Source organism: Balaenoptera acutorostrata, chromosome 6 (genome assembly GCF_949987535.1).
Source record: "Balaenoptera acutorostrata chromosome 6, mBalAcu1.1, whole genome shotgun sequence".
NCBI classification, from domain to species: domain Eukaryota; kingdom Metazoa; phylum Chordata; class Mammalia; order Artiodactyla; family Balaenopteridae; genus Balaenoptera; species Balaenoptera acutorostrata.
Genome location: NC_080069.1, coordinates 44,217,791 through 44,244,643, shown reverse-complemented (window position 1 = coordinate 44,244,643; position 26,853 = coordinate 44,217,791). Strand labels below are relative to the sequence as shown.

General features: G+C 42.7%; 1 protein-coding gene across 4 annotated transcripts in view; it reads right to left on the bottom strand.

Annotated features, from left to right (window-relative positions):
• Window positions 1-5,003: 5,003 nt before the first annotated feature.
• Window positions 5,004-26,853, bottom strand: part of APTX (aprataxin) — a 39,337-nt gene continuing 17,487 nt past the window's right edge. The window contains exons 1-9 of one of the 4 annotated variants that reach the window (XM_007176853.3): window positions 22,386-22,432; window positions 21,867-22,254; window positions 16,305-16,441; window positions 14,949-14,995; window positions 14,409-14,711; window positions 13,746-13,805; window positions 12,691-12,917; window positions 7,495-7,598; window positions 5,005-6,146 (exon numbers count right to left, since the gene is read on the bottom strand). In XM_007176853.3, coding sequence (XP_007176915.1) covers window positions 5,992-6,146; window positions 7,495-7,598; window positions 12,691-12,917; window positions 13,746-13,805; window positions 14,409-14,711; window positions 14,949-14,995; window positions 16,305-16,441; window positions 21,867-21,877 — 1,044 coding nt within the window. In that variant the 5' untranslated portion in view covers window positions 21,878-22,254; window positions 22,386-22,432 and the 3' untranslated portion in view covers window positions 5,005-5,991. The other 3 variants (XM_007176854.2, XM_007176852.2, XM_057549306.1) reach the window with 3 other exon arrangements.

The following is a 26,853-nucleotide window of genomic DNA, read 5'->3' as shown; positions in this document are numbered from 1 at the left end:
GCTGTACCTGGGCCTTTCACGTTCACACTTGTTTAATCCTCACAGTCAATCAGGGATTACACATTTTAGCTCAATTTCACAGATGATAAAATTGAGGCCAGAGAGGTTAAATGACTACTCCAGTGTCACACAGCTAACATGTGACAGAGCTGAGCTTCAAATACAAGCCTAAGCCTTTTTTTTTTTTTTTTTAATTTATTTTTGGCTGCGTTGGGTCTTCATTGCTGTGAGCGGGCTTTCTCTAGTTGTGGCGAGCGGGAGCTTCACTTCGTTGCAGTGCACGGGCTTCTCATTGCGGTGGCTTCTCTTGTTGCGGAGCACGGGCTCTAGGCACACGGGCTTCATTAGTTGTGGCTTGCGGGCTCTAGAGCGCAAGGCCTAAGTCCTTTTATTCCTACTCTACCTTTAGATAAAGAAAATATGCAAGACAAGAAACAAGTGGGATTTAGCACTGACGCCATTCCTTATTCTTAAATAAGATGTCAGTACCCTGAGCGCATCTGGGAAGAGTCAAGAAGACTTCCAATACAGGCCAAGATCTGGTTTAAATTGCTAAATGAACCCTTTAAACCTCCAAGTCCCAGTAGCCTTCTAAAAAATGACAAAGTTGAAATAGATGGTCTCAAAATAAATTTGCAAAATGGAACAGGCAAAAGGAATTGAGTAGTGAGTGGCCCAGAATCCTAGAACTCCTTTCCCACTGCCCCATGCCCAGGCTGTTTCCTTCCCTGAGGTCTGGGTAGAGAGCAACTGCCAAGAGAGGAACTCTCAGGCATTTGAGGATGTCACTGATTTGATGAGTCATTTGACAATTGCTTACATACCGCTCAGGTACCAGCCCCTCCCTGAGTCGGAAGCATCAGAACCCTACTCATTAGGAGACTCTAAGACCCAAAGCTCATTCCTTGGTGGTAGCTTGTTTGCTAAAAAAAAAAAAAAAAAGTTAACAGATTAAGATATAAATAATAGATTACTCCATTTCAGAGAAGCTAATGGACTTTGAGAGCCCTTTCCTCCAGCTCCAACTTATGATTTGTTCAAAGCCTATTCTTCATGCTACCATGTAAGACATTCACTTGATCAGTTTCAGGTTCCAGTTCAGCTCTGTCACATCTTACCTACCTTCGCTTTCAGCAAGAGAAGAACTCAATTGTAAATGTGCCTTCTTGACTAGAGTTTAAAGTATCCATCCATATTCAACTGCTTTATTTTAATAAAACTACTGTCTTGCCTGGCTATGATAGGGCCAAGATAAAAGAGGATAGTCCTAATGGAGAAAATACTACGACCTGGCATCACAAATGTGATTTACATGCTTTTGGTCTATTTTTTCATGCCAGTATGCCCTGTACCTTGAGAAGACTCCACCCAATTGCAATGCAGTGATAAATCTGGGTTAAACAGGCAAAGAAAGGTAATTTTTTCTAGTGATAATGTCAACAATAGCCCACCTGGGGGAGGGGATGACATGGGGCCTATACACCTCAATATTTTGCATCCTTTTTCTGGCCCCTCCAAGTCATTATTTACGTTTGTTCTTCTAAAAGAGCTATTATTCAAGCTCACTGAGTAGCCTGGCTGAACAAAGAATTTAGAGGTGGCCACCTCATTTCCAAATTTTCCTTCATTATCTCTCACATATTATACTGTCTGTGATACAGTCTCTCCTTGGTTGCAGTTTATCAAATATTCTCATCTTGATTTTAATATTGATATGCTAAACTATATAACATTATTGATTAGGTGGAAAATTAAGTTGAATCCTTCTGCAATATCTATTTCTTAAAGTTCACTGGGCACTTTACCTGAAATTTAGTTAAATGTTCTGTAATTCTCAAGTACACTGGCTGAGGCCTCAGTAAAATCTCTGCCTTAGTTTAACAGTACAAGCTGCTACAAGCTGTACTGGGTCTTCAGTCTTGAGATACAATCATGGTGCAGCTGATCTATTTGTGCAGATGATCAGTACAGTTTTCCCCTAGACATTCATTTTGGTAAAGTAGATTCAATGCCATTTATTCATTCATTCATTCATTCATTCATTTAGCCGTGCTGCATGTGGGATCTTAGTTCCCCAACCAGGGATCGAACCCGCACCCCCTGCATTGGAAGTGTGGAGTCTTAACCACTGGACCAGCAGGGAAGTCCCAATTCAATGCCTTTTAGATAGCTTATGATGAGTGTCAGCCAAGGTTCCCAAAGCCCTCAGACCCACTGAGGATTTCCCTGTTTCCCAAGACTCCTGCCTGAGTGTGGTGGCTAAACTGCAGCCAGCAGTTCCAGGGTCCAGATTCCAACTCCAGCCAGAGGCCCCCAGGATGTGTATGTACTAAAGGGCTGAGGAAGGAGCACTGAGACCAAAGGAGAGCATCCCAGAAACATCCTGGAGATGGGATCTGGCCCCTTGTCTTCCACAGTGATCGCAGACACCTCCTGAAATCCCAGACACACGATGAACCTTTTCACCAGAGCAGAGGTTCGTAAGTTGAGGTCCACAGACCACTAGGGAGTCTATGGAAGCACTTCAGGGACTTTATAAACTCCCTATTAATGTATATAAAATGTGTATATATACATTATCCTGGGGAGTAGGCTTGATAGCTTTCATCATTTTTTTTTTCAGCCGCACCACACAGGTTGCAAGATCATAGTTCCCCAACCAGGGATTGAACCCGGGCCACCACTGTGAAAGCACCAAGTCCTAACCACTGGACCACCAGGGACTTCCCTATCATATACTTTTTTTTTAATCTAGTCTATGGAAGAGCTCTGTGGAAGTTTCCAAGTTGGCATTACTGGGACAGAGAGAGGCAGTTAGGCCAATTCTGTCAGACGAGCCCTGAATCTCTGATATCTAGCCATATCCAATGTATGTGATGAAACTCCAGGAAATGTCACTGAACCTGCAGAGACTCTTAATGACCATCCCAAGTATGGCCTGGTCCTTGAAGGGACTATTCATCCCTGGATATCAAAGAGACAAACCCAGGAGAGGAAAAAACATATATGCTCTGAGTCTACGGCTAGCTACATTCATCAGGGTCCCAAGCCAAGCCTCTGAAACTGACCTGGGCAGGAAGAGGGGAATGGGAGCCATTGAAGAGGAGTAGTCATCAGCTCAACTTGGCTCCTAAGAGCCTGGGGCCAGAGGGGCTCCCTCCAACCCCTGCAGAAAGGAAGGGCTGGTGGCTACAGCCAGTCACTCTCCCTCATCTAATGCCCAAGGTCTTCCTGGATCCTGAAATAACATTGACCCTGCAGAGGGAAGGAAGACCCATAACTGGCCCAGAAAGCCAACCAGAAAATACAGTATGTGCCCTGGCAGGACACAGCCTAATCTGGAAGCTTCAGAAATGCAAGCTGTTTTGAAGCCAAGGGCTGATTTATACTCTGGTTCTCAAAATTTAGTATGAGTAAAGATCATCCTGAATGTTTGTTATATAGTGTTGATTCCTAGACCCAGGGGATTGTGATTCAATAGTTCTGGGGTAGAACCCAGGTATTTATATTTTTTAAAAGGAAACTAGTAATTCTGGTCTCAGGAGTCCATGGAGTATACCTTTAGAAACAGAGTTTCTCTGGGTTCTAAGGCATCAGATGTGGAGAAGGGGATAGATCAAGTGAACCCTCTTTCCCAATCCCCACCATTGCCCCCACCAAAATAAAAGCAGAGGCTTCCAGTTACCATTTATCGAGCCCTTCTCTGTGCCAGATACTATGCTAAATCTTTTACATGGATTATTCTATTTAATGCTTATAACCCTGAAGTTCAGGGAAAATAAGTAATTTGCCTAAGATCCCTCAGCTCTGAGTACCTGAGCCAGGATTGGAACCCAGATCTGAATCCAGAGTCTGACATCCTGACATCAAAGGAAAAGCTATGAAGCCACATCCCCTCCACAGGGTCGAGGGAGAAGGCCATGGGCCACAGGGGAAGGAGGCAACCACTGCAGGAGAGGAAGCAGACAACTGGGCAGGCTCAAAGGTCCAGAGTTGAACCAGACAGAAGGAACTATTTATCGGATAAGGAACTATTTATGGATAAGCTGGGCTGATAAGATAAGGACTACATTCCTGGAATGCAGAAGGAACAGAGGACAGAGACGAAAAATGTTGGACAAAAGGGCTTTAAAGGAAATGACCAGCCTCAGAGAAATCAACGAAAGCCATGGAAACTTTTGGTCAGCACGGGCCCAAGGCCCCTGCGGGTCTATGACCTCTGCTGGTTAGTACTGCATTTTACTGTTCAGCTGAGAGGGAAAATAATGAGTTCAATGCACCAGAACCAAGACCAACTTTGGAGCCCAGGATCTTTTACAGATTCTTAGAGCTTCATCCTTTAAAGGGGCATAACAATAGCACTTACCCCATGGGGCTTCCCTGGTGGCGCAGTGGTTGAGAGTCTGCCTGCCAATGCAGGGGACACGGGTTCAAGCCCTGGTCTGGGAAGATTCCACATGCCGCGGAGCAACTAGGCCCGTGAGCCACAACTACTGAGCCTGTGCGTCTGGAGCTTGTGCTCTGCAACAAGAGAGGCCCGTGCACCGCGATGAAGAGTGGCCCCCGCTTGCCGCAACTGGAGAAAGCCCTCACACAGAAACTAAGACCCAACACGGCCAAAAATAAATAAATAAATAAATAAATAAATAAATAAATAAATAAATAAATAAATAAAATAAAATAAAATAAATATTACTTACCCCAGAGTTACATACAGTAAGAAGTAAAAGAGATCATTTGGATACAGTACTTAACATAATACCAGAAACAAAGGAGCTGGACAAGTGTTAGCTGCTATAATCACTAATTACTACTAATTATGACTATATCCATGCTCACCAAAAAACCACTGTGGCATCTTGTTTATTTGTGAAAGACACAGGTCAAATATGGTCTCTGTGGATTGAGGTTTTTCTCTCCGCAGAGAGAAGTTATTGTTAAGATGTTCTTTTTTTTTTTTTTTACAAACAAGAGCAAAAAATGTCACACCGTCAAATAGATCAACAACTGATCAAAAATAATGTTTCAGACTTCCCTTCGCCTTTAGTTTTGATGTTATCCAAAAAGTAACTTAATCCAACTGTTCCATCCAAATTTGTTCTGAGGGAAAAGTGAAGCAATGGGGTTCTGTGCAACTTTTCATTCAACAACTATCTTTTTGTGCATCAGAGCTGACTCTGTGACTATTAGCTGAACTCCTGATAGTTTTCAATTACCTAAGAGAGATACCCCAAACAAATGAACTTTATTTTCAGACAACAGATCTAAGCAAGACACCAAGAAGACTTGACAGCTGAACTGTGATGAACATATGGCTGAGTATTTCCATACCATCCAGGAACTCCTGATATTAGAAGAAAACTCCATCCTTCTACCCGCTCACCTAGCCTGTTTGCTCAGAGTGAAGGAGAACTGATGAGACAGACTTCCTGGGGAAAGGAGCATTTGGGTGGTTTGGGATAGAAAGCAATGAAGGGGACAGAAGAAACTAAGTCTCCCTATGAAGGAGGGAAAGAGAGAGAATACTACAGACCAGATTAACATCGGAGAACAAGACCAATCAGTGCCTTCGGGATAAATAAGAGATCATTCTGGCTGCTCTGATGAAAGGGTACCACCTGCCTCTGAGGAGGGAGGATAAATGTAAGAAACAGAAATATATAAGCAGCCCTCTGCCTCTATACCCTGTGTTTGGTCAGTTTGAACATGGCTTTGCTCCCATTAGTCAGAGCTGATGTGGCTCCTGGAGGTGGTGGGCCAGGCCTATCCCAACCGCCCTCACCAGAGAACACATCCATGACAAACCCTAATTCCCGAACTATTCAAGTCGCCCCATACTGTGGCCACTCAGGACTAGAACAAGCTTTGAAAAAAAAATAATTGCATGTTTTAATTCAAGAAATAAAAGTTCACACACAATCCAGAACAGGTGTCAGGAATTTGCTCTAAACAATCAGCCACACCTGCTGCAGAAGTTCAGGCTCCACAGAATCACTTTGGCCAGTGCTTCCTGAGGTGCACTTTCAGTTGAGGAACGGAAGGCAGCAGCTGCTGGCACTCATGACAACGGAGGGGCAGCTTCAAGAGCTCACACATCCCATCTTGGACAGACACTCTGCCAGCCTCTTGTACCATCTCAATCACAGCTGCAAGCAAGGAAATAGAGTTTAGAGCCCAGATACAAAAAAAGAAAGAAAGAAAGGAAGGAAGGAAGGAAGGAAGGAAGGAAGGAAGGAAGGAAGGAAAAAAGGAAGGAAGGAAGGAGAGAAGGAAGAAGGAGAAAGAAAGAAAGAAAGAAAGAAAGAAAGAAAGAAAGAAAGAAAGAAAGAGAGAAAGAAAGAGAGAAAGAGAGAAAGAAAGAAAGATAGAAAGAGGGAGGAGGGGGGAGGGAGGGAGGGAGGGAGGGAGGAAGGAAGGAAGGAAGGGAGGAAGGAAGGAAGAAAATCTGACTCCCAAATATGCCAGGTATCCTTAAAGCTAGTAAACTTGAGGTTACATTCACTATTGGGAAAATGGGCTCAGTCAGGTTCTAAATCTGAGCAACTTATTTCTGAGATGATTACATTCCTTCAGGATACACTCTAAGCAATCCATGTTACTATGTCAAAGGCTTATTATCACAGGGCTTTACCCCTAGTTAGCCCTTGGTCAATGGTAGCTGTCATCATTAACATCCCAGCATGATGAAGTTCCATAGTATACACACTGAGAAATGCTTCCTTCTGTATACATAGCCTTCCCCTGTTAAGTAACCACTCTTGATGGAAGGTAACCCCCAAGTTCCTCCTAGCTGCTGGCAGAAGGAAGAAATAACTGTTTACAGCTTTCAGATCCATGAACTCCAATAATTCTCAGGACAACCTCTGAAGTCCCCCACTGTTAAAATAAACAATCTTTTTTAGACCCTGATATAACAGCATTCTAAGTCCCCCAAGAAGGCTGCTCACAGCAAAGTGGCAATCCTACTACAATCCAAATAACCCAGTTTCTTTTAATGGGGCTCTCTGTACAGGCAACACAAAGTTGTACATGGGTTATGAAGCCAAGTTATTTTGGGAAACAAATGAATCAAGTATAAGAACAACTGAGAAGGGCCCTGGTGGGGCAGTGGTTAAGAATCTACCTGCCAATGCAGGGGTCATGGGTTCGATCCCTGATCTGGGAAGATCCCACATGCCGCCGAGCAACTAAGCCCGTGCACCACAACTACAGAGCCTGCACTCTAGAGCCTGCAAGCCACAACTACTGAGCCCACATGCCACAACTACGGAAGCCCGCGCACCTAGAGCCAGTGCTCTGCAACAAGAGAAGCCACCGCAATGAGAAGCCTGCACACTGCAACGAAGAGTAGTCCCCTCTCGCCCCAACTAGAGAAAGCCCGTGCACAGCAACAAAGACCCAATGCAGCCAAAAATTAATTAATTAATTAATTCAAAAAAAAAAAGAACAACTGAGAAAATGAAACAAATGTAAAAACCAAAGAACACTGTTTACCTTGTGATTCGAGGAAGTATTCGGTATTGAAAGAATTCCAGTGTTTTTTGTTTTTAAGGCAAGGAGAATCAAAATCCTGGCTGATCACATGAAGGTGTACATGGCTAGTTGAGAGGAAACAAAGATTGACCATTAAACCCAGCTTAATCAAAATGACAAAAAGTATGGGTATGTAAAATATTGATAGTGTTTCCATTTAACTCCACTCATTCATTCATTCACTTAAGACTATTTAAAGCAAACTAAATGTCCATCGACAGATGAATGGATAAAGAAGATGTGGTACATATACACGATGGAATATTACTCAGCCATTAAAAGGAACGAAATGGGGTCATTTGTAGAGACATGGATGGACCTAGAGACTGTCATACAGAGTGAAGTAAGTCAGAAGGAGAAGAACCAATATATATTAATGCATATATGAGGAATCTAAAAAACTGGTATAGATGATCTTATTTGCAAAGCAGAAATAGAGACACAGACGTAGAGAACAAACGCATGAACACCGAGAGGGGAAAGGGGATGGGATGAATTGGGAGATTGGGATTGACATGTATACACTGCTATGTATGGAATAGATAACCAGTGAGAGCCTGCTGTATAGCGCAGGGAACTCTACTCAATGCTCTGAGGTGACCTAGAGGGGAGGGAAAACCAGAAGGGAGGGGATATGTGTATACATATGGCTGATTCACTTCACTGTACAGCAGAAACTAGCACAACATTGTGAAGCAACTATACCCTAATTTAAAAAAAAAAAAAGACTATTTACTGCTCATTAAGTACCTACTCGGGCCAAGCACTGTACTAGCACTGGGAATTTAGCAGTGAACAAAATGGGAAAGGCCTATGCCCTCACAGAAATTATATTCTAATGAGGGGAGAGAAATAATAAATAAGGAAACAGATAAACAAGGAAAATTCAAAATGTTAACATTGCTAAGAAAAAAATAAAACAGGGAAATGGGATAGAGAGTGCCGGAGGGTAGAGGCTGCCTCTTTAAGTAGCTAGGGTGTCCAGGGAAGGCCTCTCCCAGGCAGTGATTTGAGCTGAGAAAGCAGTCATGAAAGCAAAGATCTGAAAGAGCGTTTCAGGGAGTGGGGAGACCAAGTGTGAAGGCCCTGAAAAAGGGCTTGGTGCAACCAAGGAGCAGAAAGGAAATATGACTGGAATGGCTGGAAACAAGGAGCAGGGACTAGGTAGGAGCCAGATCATAAAGGGTCTTATAGGTTGGCAGAGGGTTTGCATTTTATTCTGATTACACTGGGGAACCACTGAAGGATTTTAAGCAGGGGAGTCCTGTTATCTGATTGACACTTTAAAAGATCACTCTGGCTACTGTGTGGAGAAAGGACTGTAGAAAGGGTAAGGATGGATACAGAGAGACTAGTTAGGAGGCTGCTGCAGCAGTCCAGGCCAGAAATAATCATGTTTTAGACAGGAGCTATAGCAGTCGAGATGACAAGAAGCAATCCAATTCTGAATATATTCCGGGATAGAACCAACAGGACCAACTAATGGATTGGATGTGGGTTTGGGGAGGTGCCACTTGCTGAGATGAAGAAGCTTCAGGAAAAGCAGGTTTGAGGAAGAAAACCAAGAGTTTGCTTTTGGACTTGTTAAACCAAGTAGGATGACTTTTTGTATAGCTTTGACTCTTAGAATCAGTAATATTTCACATTCCCCCAATAAATCATCAAAACCAACCAGTGCCGTGTGGGAATTTAAAATGGAATATAAGCAGTAACAAATAAACCTAACTGTATTACAAATGAAAAGGGAACCACACTGAAGGGGGTCAGGAAGAAAATAACTACCTAATTAAGTTTGGAAAACAGTATTTTGACTGGATTCTGTAAAGATAAAAAGAACGTTATACAAAGACTGGAATCAGAAGCATCAGCGTGAGCTCATGGCTTTCCATATACATGTACAGGCAGGTAAACAGAGAGGTGTATGTATCTGTGTGGGTTAGGATTCATGCATGTATTTCCTGGCTCCATCTGCTAAGAGGACCTAGGAGCAAAGACACTCTGGAACCAACCACTTCTCTCTGCAGAAACCTCGTGCCCTGGTCTTGGCTTATAAATGTCATTATCCACTAAAAGGAACTAGGGTTCTTTGGAAAAGTGGTTCATTCCAGGGCTAGAACAGGAAAAATATAAGATAAGCCTGGAACATCTTGTTCCAAAAAATAAGGAGCCAGAAAATAAGGAAGAGCTCAAAAAATGTTTGGGGCCTGTCAAAGTGATACAGGAGCCAATCTAAAGGAATTTCCAATGACCAAAGCTGGAACAATTTGAGCAATAAACAGAGATAGATTAAATTAAATCCTATAGACTAAAATAAATATCCATGAGTCCATACGTGTATTGAATAAATACATAATGGGGGAGAAGGGACAGCTCTTCCACACGGAGGAATTCCAATTAATAAATTAGAAGGAATGAGGGAAACAAAATTACCATTAGGTAAACACCATAATAATAACTGTTGCAGGCAAGATCCACCAATAGATGCTAAAATCACTGGGCAAAAGTTCGAGGAGAAAATATATAGTAGCATAGTCTTAAACATCTCCCCCCAAGATATTCATCAATTACAAGGGAAAAATAGTAACTTTGAGTAGAGAAACCGGGCAGACACCACCTCAAGAGTGATCAAGGTGAATATCATGAGCAACAAACCATCTCGACATCATACACTCCTTGATATGATGCACTGAGAAGGACACACATCATTTCTGTGGTATATTGGCAAAAAAAAAAAAAAAAAAAAAGCATAACCTCAATCTAGTCATGAAAAAACATCAGACAAACTCAAATTGAGAGACATCCTGTAAAACAACTAGTCAGTACTCATCAAAAGTGTCAAGGTCATGAAAACCAGAAAAGGAGGAGGAACTGTCACAGATCAGGGAGACTAAGGAGAGACAACAAATAAATGCAATGTGGGATCCTGGAGCAGAAAAAAATGGAAAGAAAAATGGCTGAAATTCGAATAAGGTCTAGAGTTTAATTAGTGGTGATATTATGGAAGATCTTTGTTCTACTTCATACTTCCAGTTTTATATTTTCTAAATTGAAAATATATTACTTTTACAATAGAAAAAATATTTAATTTATTACCTTTTCCTTCCTATCTTTAATTTATTCAAAATGATATCATAAAGAGTGATCATAAAAGGATATGTAACAAGAAACTTTACTTACTGGTCATTTTGCTTCCCACCCACACCAGTCACAGCTCTTGCCTTTAGCATTCTCCTTAGCACAACAGCAGATGTGGGAACAGGGTGGGAAGCAGGGGGTGGGATGAATTGGGAGATTAGGATTGACATATATACACTACCATGTGTAAAATAGATAACTAGTGGGAACCTGCTGTATAGCACAGGGAGCTTAGCTCGGTGCTCTGTGGTGACCTCAATGGGTGGGATGGGGGTGGGGGAAGGGAGGTTCAAGAGGGAGGGGATATATGTATACATATAATCGATTCACTTCGTTGTACAGCGGAAACTGACACAGCATTGTAAAGCAACTATACCTCAATTAAAAATTAAAAAAAAAAAAGGTATGTACACCATGATTACTATGTGAAAAGGGTTTTGTGATCAAGGGCTGTTAGTCATGAGCTCTGCAGCATTAGGGAAACAGGATTATGGGTGACTTTTTGCCCTAAATTTTTGAATAAGGTTTTAACAATTAAAAAATATTTTTTTAATGAGATACAACATAACTTCCACCCGGTGACCTAGCAATTCCACTTCTGGGTATTTATACAAGAGCAAAAAAATGAAGTATATCTGATATACACAACAACATGCATGAATCTCAAAATCCATTATGCTGACCAAAAAAAGACAGAAAAAGAGTATACATTGTATGATTCCATTTATATGAAGTTCTAGAACAGACAAAACTAATCTATGCTGAAAGAAAGCAGAACAACACTTGGGGATTGAGGGGAGGATTGCAAGAAAGGAGCACAAGGGAACTTCCTGGGATATGATAGAAACGTTCTGTATCTTGATCACAGTGATAGTTACATGGCATATACATCAAGACTGATCAAACTATAGATCTTATTGTGCATTTTATTGTATGTAAGTCATGCCTCAATTTAAAATAAAGAGTATTGATGGGGAAAAAATGTGGCACAAAAATTTTACTTGTTAAAGTGACCAGTAATCTAGGTCATAATTACCCACCTAATAAAATGTGAAGACTGTTAGGTGGTTAAATAAAATAACCAAAAGAAATTCTGACACATGCTACAATATGGATGAACCTCGAAGACATTATCCTAAATGAAATAATCCAGCCACAAAACAACAGATACTGTATAATTCCACTTATATGAGGTACCTAGGGAAGTCAAATTCATAGAAACAGAAAGTAGAATGGTGGTTGCCAAGGGCTGGGGGAAGGAAGGAATGAGAGGTAGTTCAGGAAGATGAAAAAAGTTCTAGAAATAGATGGTGGTGATGGCTGCACAACAATGTGAATATACTTAATGCCATTGAACTGTACACTTGAAAATAGTTAAAATAGTAAAATGTTATGTATATTTTACCACCCAAAAAAAAAAAACCAGCCTAAGATAAAGACTCAGAAACCCAATCACTCTGCTTATCTTGTTGCTTAGCTCAAAAGAATTGGAGATCTGCTTTGCTTGCATTCCTTGAAAAGAATCAATCATTCCTTTCTGAATCCTTCTGGGTATGAGCCAAAGGAAAACAGGCTCTACACTTTTTTCTCATTTTATTTTAAATCTTAGATCTACTAGGCTGTCATGAAAGAATTCAGTGATGCTTGCCTCCTTCAAAGCAATGGTCCCTAATCATTTAGGGGTTATAGATGTTTCCGAAAAATCTGATAAAAGCCACTGACCACAGCTCTTCACCCGATGGCAATGAAGCTGCTTCATCTAGTTCATAACTTAGGCTCTCAGAGTTTACACTTTGAGAAGAACAGAGAACTGTATGTTATCGAATTATAAGCAGAAGTAGGAACTCAAGGCTTACAAGCAAGTCAGGCAGCAGGGTTGAAGTTTCAGCCCACCTGCCTTGGAAACACCCCACCCTACTCCCCTGGATCTCAGGGCTATGAGCACAGTCAGCAGACCCAGGCTGAATCCATCTGTCCACCTAGATAGAACCAGGACGCACCAGCACTCCCCACAAGGCTTACCTCATGCTGGGAATGGCATGGTAGCCCAATCGGAAGCGGAGTTTGCTAGACCCAGCAAAGTCTGCAATCACTTTTTCCCCCACAGTGTGCATGTGTCTGAGGAGCTCAAGGTGTTCTCCGGTCACAGCCTTCAGACTGGAAATGGAGGCCCATGGTAAGACCAGCCAGTGGTGACGAGCCTTGGGGTATTTATCCTTAATCACCACCACCTGCTCATCTTTGTAAACCTAGCAGAGGGGCACAAGAGAAGGAAACGGACATCTACAGCTCATCTTGTGTGGGCCAGATACTGTCACATTCATTAACTCACTTAATTCCCACCACAATCTTGTGCAGAAGGTCTTAGTATCCCAATTTTGACCGATGAAAGCACAGAGGCTCAGATAAGTTGAGTGTCTTGCACCAGGTCACATAGTTATCAGTACTAAGTGGGAAGTCTAGGATTCCAACACAGATCTAGTTGACTCCAGTCTGTGTTTTCAGTCACCACACTACACAGAACACACAGAAGAGGCACAGTACAAAATAGTTCCTGAGGATCTGATGTAAAACCCCTGCAGGCATGAATTCAAATGCACCCTTCTCACTCTAACACAGCAGACCACACGACACATGCAAGTGTGCTCCAAGAAGCCCTATCAGATCTTGCCCCTTGTCACCCCAGGATGTAATTTAAGAACAAAGACTCCTCCCAGGATGATGCCTGACTATTAATCCCAGGGTAGCCCAGTAATTACAGTCACTATACATTATCCGACACTCTGTTGAAAGAGACCACACTAAGGTTAACACAACTTCCCTTATAATAGTACCCAGAAGTTTAGGAAGAACAAAGCAGAAGGGATATTCATTTGAAAAACTTGGCTTCTCTCCAAAGAATTCCAGTTGCTAACTTACTGACAATGAGAAAAGCCACTTGATCTCACAAAATAGTCCAATAAAATGAATCTCACTCAGAAGGACTGATCTCCTTTGATTTCATTTGTAGTTATGAACTCTGTGGAGTGATCATTTAAAACGTGAAATGTATTTCAATGCCAAAATTTTATTCTGACCTGCATTTTGGGGTCCTCCATTGAAATTTTCAAGCCTTGACTCCAGTGGCCCGATGATTCCTAGAGCAAAAAGGGGCAATGTAAATCGCAAATGCGATAGTTATATTTGGCAGTAGTTAATACTGGACATCAGCAAAGTCCAACCAAACTTGGAAATAAGGTCAGTCTTTAAGAATTAAACTATATCTCTTTACCTCAATCTTTTCCTTTATAAACCATAAGCCATTCCCATTTTCTTCCCATATTCAGAGCTGCATGTCTAGACAGAGGTTGGAAACACCAGAGTGTGAATTGCATCTTCTTTGCCCTCTCCCACTCCATCTACAGCCTAAGTTTCCACTTTGACATCAGGATGTGAATCACATGATCTATGAAGAATGTTCCAATCTTAACCTTCTATAGATATACACTGACCCATTTTAGCAGCTCAGTGTTAAGCACACTGCCATTATCACCCTACCTTCAAGGGGCTTACCTCAGGAATTCAAGAGAAAAGTACATAAAGGGATATTCATCCAACTGACTGGTGACACAAACAAGTGACTTTTTCATCATGGTTAATAACCCCTTAGGCATGTCTGGGCTTTACTGCGTACAAAACAATTAAGTAGTCATTACACCTCATTTAATCTCCACATCATCTATCAAGCACACTACCCTCACCTTTTTGGTGGATGCATCTTTCTCCTTCTTTGGGGGCACAGAGCACTGGCTAGGGTTGCTCCCAGGTTCTAGTCCTGTACTGGGCTCAGCTTCCTGGGCAGCATCCCTTTCTACAGAATCACTGTTGCCTGACCTCTTTCTCTTCCTGTGTGTTTCCAGGCCAGGGTTCTTTGTCTCTTCCTCAAACTCTATGATATATGGATAAAGTTCATTCACCAGGTGGAGGACCTGGCCAGGCTGCAGCTTCACCTCTTGGTCTTTCCCAATTATGAGTGAGTCAATGCTGGTGGGATTGACCCCTACCTATGGAATAATCAGAAAATAATTACAATAATAGCAATAACACCATTAGCAATATAGCTACTCCTATGTTCACCACTTACTATGTGCCAGGCACTGTGCTTAATATTCACTTCTGTTACTCTGCCACTTCCACACGTGACAGAGAAGCCTTTATTGGCTGGCACAGACATTCTAAAGTCAACAGTGTAAGAAAATCATCAAGTATAACATGGAAATCCAAGTTACAAATAGACATACCTGCTTTACCTTGACATATCCTTTGTTACACTCTGCTTTCAACTGTACTGAAAGAGATTGAAAAAAGTTAAACCCAAATGCCATGAAGAACCAGGCACTTGCTCCTGTTCTCCCTACAAGACAGTGAAGCCTCACTCCAGGAGGCAATGTGATAAGGGTTTCCTCAAAGGCCCAAGAGCAAAATCATCCATTATTCAGGTGGCTAGGGCTCCAGGTCCTTCCATAAAATGCCCAACAGTGTACATACTCCTTTAGCCACTGCTAATATCTTTATAAGGCAGCTTCACTGAATCCCCACAAGTCTCCCTATTCCAGAGCCCTTGGCCCACTCAGGATCACAGACTCTGCAGTCAGGAAAGGGGACCCATTTCTCTCACAAGCTCTTATATCTCAGGATTAAATCAAGACTTCCACTATTGTATGAAACCATCAGATGCCTTCAACAGAGAAAAAGGTAAAAGATACGTTCCTAGAAAACTGAAGTTCAGCTGGCCTTGGGTAGGAGGAGTAGAAAGAGTATTCTAGAAAAAGGATTGCAGGGACAGAACAGTCTGAGCATGTGTGGGAAGAAGTAACACTAAATACTTGTGTTCAGATACGTGAACAAAAAGCTTCTGGACAGGCTGACATACACACCCCTACAGCTGCTGCTGTGACAAGGCAGACAGAGAACAAGAAGCAGTGTCTACTTCTGTATGTTTGGCTTAGCCAGCTCAAGCATGGCTTTTTTCTTTTTCCCATTTAGATTAACTCATGTGGGAAAAATCATAATCAGTGCTGCAGACTCCAAGCCTTAGGAACCCCTACTATGGCAAACACATTGCAGGGGGAGGCCTGGTAGCAGTGAACATGTCTGGAGTTTACACGTAAAAAATGAGGTACATGGTAAAGATTTTTCCTAAGGACTTTCATTTCATTAAATCCCACAAAAGACATTTCAAGAGCTAAATGTCATAGTCTTTTAAAGATAACACCCTCTGTGTGTGGCAAAATGTAAAGGATGAAACCATCCCATCACTTCTCAGACATGGTTGCAACCTGGAAATCCCAGAATTCAATTGTCTCACTGCCCAAAGAGGAATCTCCCTGGGCAAAGCAGAGTGCAGAACTCAGTTCCACCACCCCACAGTACAGGATAGAACCTGCCTGCTCCCAACACTGAATATTAACCACTTTCAGAGGGTGGAGTCAGGAGTGCATGGGGCCCTAGCACCGGCTAAAAGAGCTCAGTTCCTGAGTTTTGTTCATGGCACACAAAAGGTTTTCCATCAGTAGCATCCAGGAAATGTACATCTTTGATTATCACTATCTGAGGGAACCAAACATGGTAATCTCCACAATCCTATGACCAGTTACCTTGCTGTCGAGAACATTTCTTGTCAGTGATCTTGGTCTCGGGGCTGCGCCCAACCATGACTGCTTCCAAATGTGGAAGTTTGATTCGCTGGTGCCGATTGTCCTGTCTCACCAACCAGCACACCCGCATCATTACTCTGAGAGACAAAACACAAGAGAATCGCTGGAAAAACTAGCACAGGTCCTCCAGGGCCACACCCCAGCACCACCACACATGCCATTTACCAGCTGTTCATCTTGAAGCAAGTGACTTCACCTCCCTAGTCTCAATTTCCTCACCTGTAAAATGTGATAATGACAGGACTCATGAAGGTGTTGTGAGGATTAAATAAAACAATATGGGTAAAGTATTTACTTCTGTGCCTCAGTCATGCTATGCAATCAAATATTTGTTATGTTTATTGATACACTCTATGTGCTGGACATTAAGCTACCTGCTGAGGATCAAAGAATGATGAAACATTGTCCCTAGCCTTCAGGGGTCTGGAGTACAATGGGGCAGATTCATATACAAATTATTACAACATAATGTAATATCTACTATAAGAAGGGAGTAGCCAAATATGGCCTTAGCCCAGAGAAAGGAATGACTGACTCTTGTAGGGAGCATCAAAAAAGGCTTCACGAGGAAGGGATATTCATGCTCAGTTTTAAAGGGTGAGAAGCTTGCCTGGCAAAGAACTAAGGACATAAGAACAGAGGATGTTCTCCATAGGCATCAAGGTTTCCATTCCTTAACTGTCAAAACATACTGATGTTAGAACAATATATTTTACTGCCATCTGCCAGAAGATAGTCATAATAAATATACAAACCTACAATTTCTAAAGCGTGAATGCAGCACCTTTGTGCAATACACAACCTGCACAACACTACTGGAGGGTCTGATATTCTTTTGTAAAACAACTTTTATGGTCATGTAGGATATCAGTAGAAGAGAAAGAGCAGAAATTTGGGAGAGGGATAAGGCCTGAACAAAGAGGATGGAGAGGAAAAAGATCCAGGAGAAATTGCGAAGGTAGACTTATTGCTGACAGCATTTGGGGAATGACAAGGGAGTGAAGGGAGACACCAACCAAGATTTCTAATTTGGAAATACTCATTACCCAAAATGAGGAATACACTGGAGACATAATTTAGGGATAAATGATAAGTGAAGAAGGGATGATTTCAGATTGAAACACAATTAGATTAAGTTGCCTGCGGAAGATCCTAGAGTCACACTAGGATATACGGGTATGAAGCTCAGGGAGGGGAAGGGACTGAAGGTGTGTATATATATATATGTATGTGTGTGTGTGTGTGTGTGTGTGTGTATTTTTTGAGACTATAAAGTGCTTTATTTGGAGTCTTGGGAATTGCAATTCAGAAGACACAGTTTCGAGTAAAACTGAAAGTGTTTCAGGGAAGAGAAAGAATCAGGGGCTTATAAAGGTAAATGCCACAAGGTTGTTAAAGTTGTAAGAATTATGACCAGCTCTGACACAAAAAGGAAATATTTGTCCTTAACTGAATGTATATATATGAGAGGCATCAACATGTCATAGAAGTTAGGGTAAAAAGAGAGGATGAGATCACCTAGGGGCAGAACAGGGAACTGTGGGAGGGACAGACTAGATCTTTGGGACACCTCCCTAGACTCCAGAAGCCTACTAATGCTCAAGCCTCTAATACCCTCTCTTTGAGAAACGCCCCTTGCAGGCAAGGCAACACTCAATCAGCCACTCTGCACAAGCTTTGTATCCAAAGGCGAGAGAAAAGAAACCAGATTTTTCAAAATCAGAGTTTCACTACCATCTGCAAAGACAGAATAATGCAAAGCAGAGTGAGCAAATGAGTGCTGAAGACGTGCAGTCACAGAAATAGGATCAGTCAGGAAAGGCTTTGGAAACTGCCCAGTAGAAAAAGCCAAGAGCTAAGGGGACTGATAAGAAAGAAAAGGAGTGGGAGTGGACATTCCACTTCAAAAAGCACAAGTGACGGTACAGATTTCAGCAATGAAAAGCCATGGGTGAGGGGTGAGAAGCAGACCTTAGTTGGCCAACCCAGAGGAGCTGCCCCAGAGAGTCACCCAAAGAAGGCAAAGGTGTTGAAAGAACACTAGGCCGAAAAGTTGAGATTTAACAATCCATAGGAGACAACTGCCAGGGTCTGAGCTGCAGAGTGAGGTGAAATGACGCTGTGTGTAGGCAGGCTGGAGTGGAGAAATCTAGAGTCAGAGATGAGTCATTTAATAACTTAAATGTGGGCCAGAGTTAGGTCTAAAAGGCAGCTCCTTTGTGAGGGAGCTGATGCAAGAGCATGAAGAGTCAGCTGTAAATCTAAAATCCTAAACCCAGAGCCTCAAATGATGATGGTGCTACAGGCAAGTCCCACTTCTAAATGCTACGTGTTCAGAGGGGCATCTGTTTGCTCTTGCTGGAAACTGATGAATGAGCAGGTAATGGACTGAGAAGTGAAGTATGTCTTCATTAAGCATTGGGAAATAAGTCATCTGGTGACTGACTACTCACAGTAATAATAAAAGAAGCCTGAAGAGAGAACAGCTGGATAGCAGGGACAGGAGGGAATCCAGTGGACAGCTGGGAGCATGGCTGACTTTTGCAGGATAACAGAACCCACCCCTCCCGCCCCACACAAACACACATTCACGTGCTTCATTCCCTCTAAAGTTCTAAAGTTATAATGTTCTTATTTACTACACCTTGAGAAACTGAAGCAGTGACTACACGATGCTTATGTAACTAAACTTAAGCAATATCTTAAGCCCATTTCAGCCTCCAATTCCAACTTCTAGGAATGAAGCATTTTAGAATATGGGGAGCACAAAAGGATGGATGTTCCTGAATCTTCAATATAACTCATCCAGTAAAACTCCATCAACTGCAAGCTCTATGACAGCAGAAGTCAAGGCCATTTTTCCTTCCACTATAACCCTAGCACTTAATACCTAGCATACAGCAAGAATATAATAAATATTTGCAAGTGAATGACCAGATAATAATCCTATCCAGGTTCTCCTCCCTTCCTTCTCTCTCCCCTCCTCTAGCTCCTCTTATGTGGGGTGCTTTGCTACTCTCTCTGAGCAACCCCATCTCCACATCTATGTGGGTAAATCCTAATTCTCTATTTTTCAGCCCCACACTTTTCATTCCAGAGTTGTAGGGACTGGTCAGAAAGAAATTCTGATTATTTCTTAAGGGACCCAAGTGATCTGATGGTCCGCACAAGGCCAGAAATCTGGTAACCTGGAACACGCTGTCCAGAAGAATATTCTGCAATGATAGAAGTGTTCTAAACACTAACGTAGCCACCATGTGACAATCAAGCACCTGAAATGTAGCTGGTGCAACAGAGGAACTAAATTTCTTACTTAGCTTTTTTTAAATTTAACAAAGCTGGAGTATCCAACCTAGACTTGGAGAAAGGAGATGTCAAGGAAGCTTTCCGATAAGAGGTGGGCCTAAAATGAGACCTATACATAAACTGGGTTAATTAGGTGAAAGTGGGCAGCCTAATTAGGTGAGGAGCAGGAAGTGGAGAAAGGAATCAGAGAGAAGATTCCAGTCAAAGGGAACAGCAAGGGCAGTGCACAAAGAAACAGCACAGTGCACATGAAGAAGCAGTTCAGGGCTGCTGCAACCTAAAGTATGAGGCAAAAAAAGAGGATGGAGATGCAGGCTGGTCCAGATGAAGCAGAGCCCTGGGTGACCAGCTGCAAAGCTCAAACGTTAGAAGCTCTAATGGATTTTGCAGTTTAATAAACAATAAATATTTGCTGAATAAATGAGAGAAAAGATTGGATGAATGAACGGACAGATCCCCTTAAATATTATTAGCAGGACTTTGACTCAGTCAGATTTGTTTTCAAAGATCATTTGGGGGAGGAGGGTAGGTAGTGTGGAGAACAGATAACGTGGGATATAGGACTAGAGGAGGGGATACCAGTTAGAAGGCCATCATATTTCAGATTAAAGAAGATGAGGTCCAAAGTAAGACAATAATAGAGATGGAAAAAAGAGCACAGATTTGAGAAATATTTAGGGGGCAAAATCAACAAGACTTAGTGATGGATGTGCTAAGAGTAAGTTCAGAGAAGATAGAATTTGAACAGTCTGTGGGACTCGCAGGCAGAACTGTCCAGCAGGGTAGTCAGAGGTGGGCACGAAACTCAGAGGAGATCTAAGGTGACACTTCGACTTGGGAGCATGCAGGAGGGAGTTAAAACCAAGCTAGTTGATGTGCTCACCTAGGCAGTGTGTACAGAATGAAAAGAACAATGGGCCAAAGTCACAAGCCTTGGAAACACCCAACATTTTAGGAGAGGAGGAAGAAGACTATCCACAGGAGAAATGACTGGTGAGAGAGGCACATGGAAAAACAGTTGGAATGTAAGCTCTTTAAAGGAAGGGGGCACTTTGACTTGTTCATCTCTATATCACAGTACATGTTTGCTGAATAAATCAGCTGAGTGTATTGTCCTGAGAAGCAAAGAAGTAGGGAGAGAAAGGTATCATCAAGTTTCAAAAGCAGCAAAGGAATCCAGTAATGACTGCAGAATGTCAATCTGGTTTGATAATCAATCACTAGTGACTACAGGGTAAAATTTCAGGGGAAGGACAGATCTGAAAGCTAGACTGCAGAAAGGAACGGGAGGTGAGGAGTTGGAGACAGAATTTAGAATACTCTTTTAAAAGTTTGGATGAGAGGGGAAGAGAGTTACTGGATGAGAGTCAAAGGAAAATGGATCACCAGGAACTTTTTCTTTCTTTCTGGCTTGGGAGCGGGGGTGGGGGGTGGGGGGACACACACATGGATATGAGAAACCTGACCTTGTTTATACATGACTGGGACACAGACAAGGGCAGAAAAGACAAACGAAAACAAGGTCTCATAGGTGAAAGTATAAAAGAAAGGTCAGAAGCAAAGATAAAGGAAATTGCTTTGATCAGGAGACAGCTCATCCTCTGATACTGAAGGAAAGGTAAAGATAAGTGTAAATCTAGATGACTGTATGAAGGGAAGGCAGGGGCAGAAATCTGAGGGAGAGCACATCTGATGACCTCAATTTTCTCCCTAAAATAGCAGATAACAACAGAGTAAGATGTTTGGGAGCTTGATAAACAGTTGAGGAAAATCAATATAAAATAGTGGATAACATCCAAGCCTCTGAAATCCAACTGCTCAAGTTCAAATCTTGCCTCCACCACCTACAGACTGTGCGACTTGTGGCCAGTCATTTAAGCTAAGTCTTTATTTCTTCAGCTGTAAAACGATATTAATTACTGCTCTACACCACAGCGTTGTCACAAGGGCTAAATTAAGAAGTAAAAAGTTCAGTATTTGGCAAAAAATAAGCATTCAACACTACTATCACTCTTGTTAGTAGTGAAGATAGGATGAAAGCAGGAGCTAAGGAAATGTAAAAAGATCATCCGACAGCACTGACTGTGCAACTAAGGTGAAAGGGCACAAATCAGTTGTGTCTCCCCACCTGAAGAGCCCTGTCTCAAGTGTTCTAATGACGCCCAATATAAATCAAATTCTCAAAAGGCTCCAAACCTGGACCACATTAATTCCACAGAGAAATTATATCCTTGCTTTGTTGAACCGCTATCACTGGTCTGCAAGAGAAAAGGCTTGCTTCTTCTGGCCTTCCTGTAAGGCCTGCTGAGGACGCTGTCAAGTGCCCTCAAGTTCCTCTCATGGAGCGTTTCTGGAGAAAACAATGTCCTTCCTGACAGGCTGCGCCGCCTCCTTGGGTTGGACAGTGCCCATTCTCTAATCTTTCCTCTGCTTGTGTTCCGACCAAGCTAGGTCAGGTGTCAGGGGCACAGGTGAACGAACGCGAAGTGGGACGGAGGCCAACGTGAGCGCCGCCAAACCACGGCAGGCGGGAAATGGGAAGCTCAGATCCCTAGAGCCCTAGAGCCCGAGGATGCTGCAACGCCTGCCAGGAAAGAAGCCGTGAGAGCGTTATTCAGGGCACATCACTCAGACGCAGTAGCGGACCCGGCCTGAGGCCCACTCCCACGGCTCTCAACCCGGCAGGCAGAAGAGACAGGCCGATAACCGCCTTACCTAGAGACGGCGGAGGCTGACAAGCTCACGTTACTCCTCCACTTCCGGCGCTGTGGGATGACGTCGCGAGACAGACTGGAGAGCAACCAGTGATTACCTGCTGACAGGGTCTCGCCCGATGCCCGGATCGGGAAGTGCCAGGTCCACTTGGACCCGTATTGGGCCACGGTCCAAGTTTGGATCTTGGCAGTTATCCCAAAGAGGACGAGCTTACTCAGCATCTCTCTATGCGAGAGCTGCTACCCCGTCACCACCTCTTAGTTTCTGAAATGGGAGAGACTTCAGGCAGCTCTCCTCTCGGTGGCCGTTTCTAGGCAGCCGTCCAGCCTCTGACATTCCCTTCATAAGGAAAAGCTCACTACTTTTAAGGCCACCTTTTGCGCTGTAGACAGTAGCTGCTTGTGGCCGCCCCCTTTCAAAGCTACAATCTGCTTTCTCCTATTCTGGGGGAGAAAGGACTGGAGGGGAGAAACCTTAGCGGAGAAACCTGCTAAGATTTTTTAATGCTGTCTTCACTAAATGAACTGGCTGAGGGGCAGTCAGGGAGGAGAGAAGCAGGATGTTGGAATAAGATGTGTTTACCGATTTTTACGGCAATTCCAGGATGTTCCCTAAGAGTCATATATTGCAACTATTCGAAGGCATTCTGGCAGATGGAAAAATTCCTCTCTCATTTGGAATACTGTTTCCTTCCAAAGGAAAGCAGAGACTCAATGGTATGATGGCGATATCAGAGCTATCAAAACAGAGTGGGAGGATCTTCCAGGAAACAAGGAAGGGAGACTCGCAGTTGTTAGCAGAGAAGATGCAGGTTCATATTAGGGTCACACCAGTAAGTGGAGGAGCACAGGAAGCTTCTCAGCGGCCACACAGGGCTCATGGCAGTGGAATGTGGTTCACATTGCTCGAGGTAAAGAGAGGCTATTCTGGTGACCTGACCAGTTATTCCCTCAGAATTAAGCTTCTCTTAGCCTCTTCTTCAACCTGACCTGCCTATGTTGTGTCTTGCATTCAAAACTAGATTGGATTATTCTAATTGGATTATTCAACATATATTGTGCAAAATTGGGCAGCCTATTAGGTCTAGTTGGATTATTCAACATATACTGTGCAAAAATGCCCAGCCTATTAGGTCTAGCCCTTTCTCTATAGCATACTACTGGCCCAAGAAGCAGGGTCACATGGCATAATGCACGGCTTCAGGCAGGCACAAAATTTTCAAGGACTCCAAAACCAAAGATTTATCACAAACACATATATAGAGATTAATAGAGAATAAGCCTGTGGTATTATCTAATGCAGTAGCCCTCAAAGTATAATCCTTGGATCAGTAGCAGTAGCCTCAGAACACTTGGGAACTTGTTAGAAATGCAAATTCTCAGTCCTCACCCCAGGCTTACTGATTCAGAAACTCTGGGGGGTGGGGCCCAGCAATATGTTTAACAAGCCCACCAGGCTATCCTAATATTGTACATGCTTAGATTTGAAATTCACTGATGGAAGGCAAAGGCTTCAAACCACACACCGTGATAAATGTGTTTTGTTAGTATACTCAGAGTTTTGGGGTTTTTTTGTTTGGTTTGGTTTTTTCTTTTTTTCAAATAAAAACTTTTTTTTCAATTTTTAATTGTGGCAAAATACAAATAACATAAAACTTACCCTCTTAACTGTTTTTAAGTGTACAGTTCAGTAGTGTTAAGAATATTCACATTGTAGTGAAATCTATCTCCAGAACTTTTTTTTTTTTTTTTTTGGCTGCGTTGGGTCTTCGTTGCTGCGCGTGAGCTTTCTCTAGTTGCTGCGAGTGGGGGCTACTCTTCGTTGCGGTGCGCGGGCTTCTCATTGCGGTGGCTTCTCTTGTTGCGGAGCATGGGCTCTAGGCACGCAGGCTTCAGTAGTTGTGGCGCACGGGCTTAGTTGCTCCGCGGCATGTGGGATCTTCCCAGACCAGGGCTCGAACCCGTGTCCCCTGCACTGGCAGGCAGATTCTTAACCACTGCACCACCAGGAAAGCCCCCCAGAACTTTTTAATCTTGCAAAACCAAAATTCAAACAACTCCCCATTTCCTCCGCCCCCAGCCCCTGGCAGCCACCATTCTACTTCAAGTTACAGTGAGTTTAACCACTCCAGATACCTCATGTAAGTGAAATCATACAGTATTTGTCTTTTTGTGACTGGCTTATTTCACTTAGCATAATGTCCCCAAGGTTAATTCACTTGTAAGTGTCAAAACCTCTCTCCTTTTCAAGGCTAAAAAACATTCCATTGGGACTTCCCTGGTGGCACAGTGGTTAAGAATCCACCTGCCAATGCAGGGGACACGGGTTCGAGCCTTGGTCCGGGAAGATCCCACATGCCGCGGAGCAACTAAGCCTGTGTGCCACAACTACTGAGCCTGTGCTCTAGAGCCTGTGAGCCCGGGTGCAAAAACTTCTGAAGCCCGCGCGCCTGGAGCCCATGCTCCCGCAACAAAAGAAGCCACCGCAATGAGAAGCCCGCGCACCGCAATGAGGAATAGCAGCCCCCACTCCGCAGCTAGAGAAAGCCCGCGCCTAGCAATGAAGACCCAACGCAGCCAAAAATAAATAATTTTAAAAAAAACACAAAAACATTCCATTGCATGTATACACCACACTATTCCTCTGCTTCCACCTTTTGGCTATTATGACTAATGCTGCTGTGAACATCGTTGTACAAGTATCTCTTTGAGATCCTGCCTTCAATTATTTTGTATATATACCCAAAATTGGGATTGCTGATTCATAATTCTGTTTTTAATATTTTAAGGGACCACCTACTGTTTTCCATAGCGGCTGCACCACTTTACATTCCCACCAGCAGTGCACAAGGGTTCCAATTTCTCCACATTCTTGCCAACACTTGTTATTTTCTGATTTGGGTTTTTTTTCTTTTAATAGCAGTCATCCTAATGGGTGTGAGGTAAGGTGATATCTCATTGTGGCTTTGATTTGCATTTCTCTAACGATTAGCGATGCTGAGCATCTTTCCATATGTTTTTTGGCCATTTGTGTATCTTCTTCAGAGAAGTATCTATTCAAGTCCTTTACCCATTTTTTAATCATGTTATTTTATTGTTGTTGCATTGTAGAAGTTATTTTAATCTTCTGGATATTAACCCCTTATCAGATATATGACTTGCAAATATTTCTTCCCATTTCATAGGTTGCCTTTTCACTCTGTCAACTGTGTGAAAAACAGAAGGTTTTTTTTTGGGTTTTTTTGGGTTTTTTTGGTTTTTTTTGGCTGCGTTGGGTCTTTGTTGTTACGCATGGGCTTTCTCTAGTTGCGGTGAGCGGGAGCTACTCTTCGTTGTGGTGCGCAGGCTTCTCATTGCAGTGGCTTCTCTTGTTGTGCAGCACGGGCTCTAGAGGGCAGGCTCAGTAGTTCTGGCGCACAGGCTTAGTTGCTCCGCGGCATGTGGGATCTTCCCGGACCAGGGCTCGAACCCATGTCCCCTGCATTGGCAGGTGGATTCTTAACCACTTCACCACCAGGGAAGCCCCCAGAAGTTTTTAATTTTGATGGAGTCCAATTTATCTATTTTTACTCTTGCTGCCTATGCTTTTGGTATCATATCCAAGAAATCATTGGACGCTTTTCCCCTATGTGTTACAGTTTTAGGTCTCACATTTAGGTCTTTGATCCACTTTGAGTTTTTTTTTTTTATATGGTATAAAGTAAGCATCCAACATCATCCTTTTGCATGTGGATATCCAGTTTTCCCAACACAATTTGTTGAAAACACTGTCTTTTCTCCATTGAATGGTCTTGGAATACTTGTTAAAAATCATTTGACTATATATGCAAGGGTTTATTTCTGGGCTTTCTATTCTATTCCATTGGTCCAGTACCACCCTGTTTTGATTACTGTAGCTTTGTAATAACTTTTTAAATCAGGAGGTGTGAGACCTCCAACTTTGTTGTTTGGGTTTTTTTTCCCTTTTTCCAAGATTGTTTTGGCTATTTTGCTCATGGGGGGTAATTTTTTTTTTAATTACAACAGTTAGAAATTAGAAAATCTTGCAGGATTCTTGGTCTCTTGGGGAAAAAATCAAGAAACCACCCCCCCCCCAGCAAATTCTGGCAACAAATAGCTGGAATTGGAGTGGCTGCCAAGTGCTCTCTAGTTGCCATTGTCTCCACCCACTCATTTATGTAACCTGTCCCGTCCCTTAAAGGCCCTTCTTTCTTTGATACTTTGAGACTCCTGGTCTATGGGAAAGGCAGTTGGAGCCAGAGGACCAGCCTGGGGAGGCTGCAGTGGTCTGGTTCAGAGATTTTCTCAAAAGGAAAAATACAAAAAAAAAAAAAAAAAGGAAAAATAGAGTTCTGAGAGAAAATATAGCTAGGAAATATTGTTTGTTTGTTTGTTGCAGGACAGAGGGTAGAGTGGGAGGGGTTGGGGAGGGGTGTCAGGAAAGACCTATCTAAGGAAAGGACAATTAA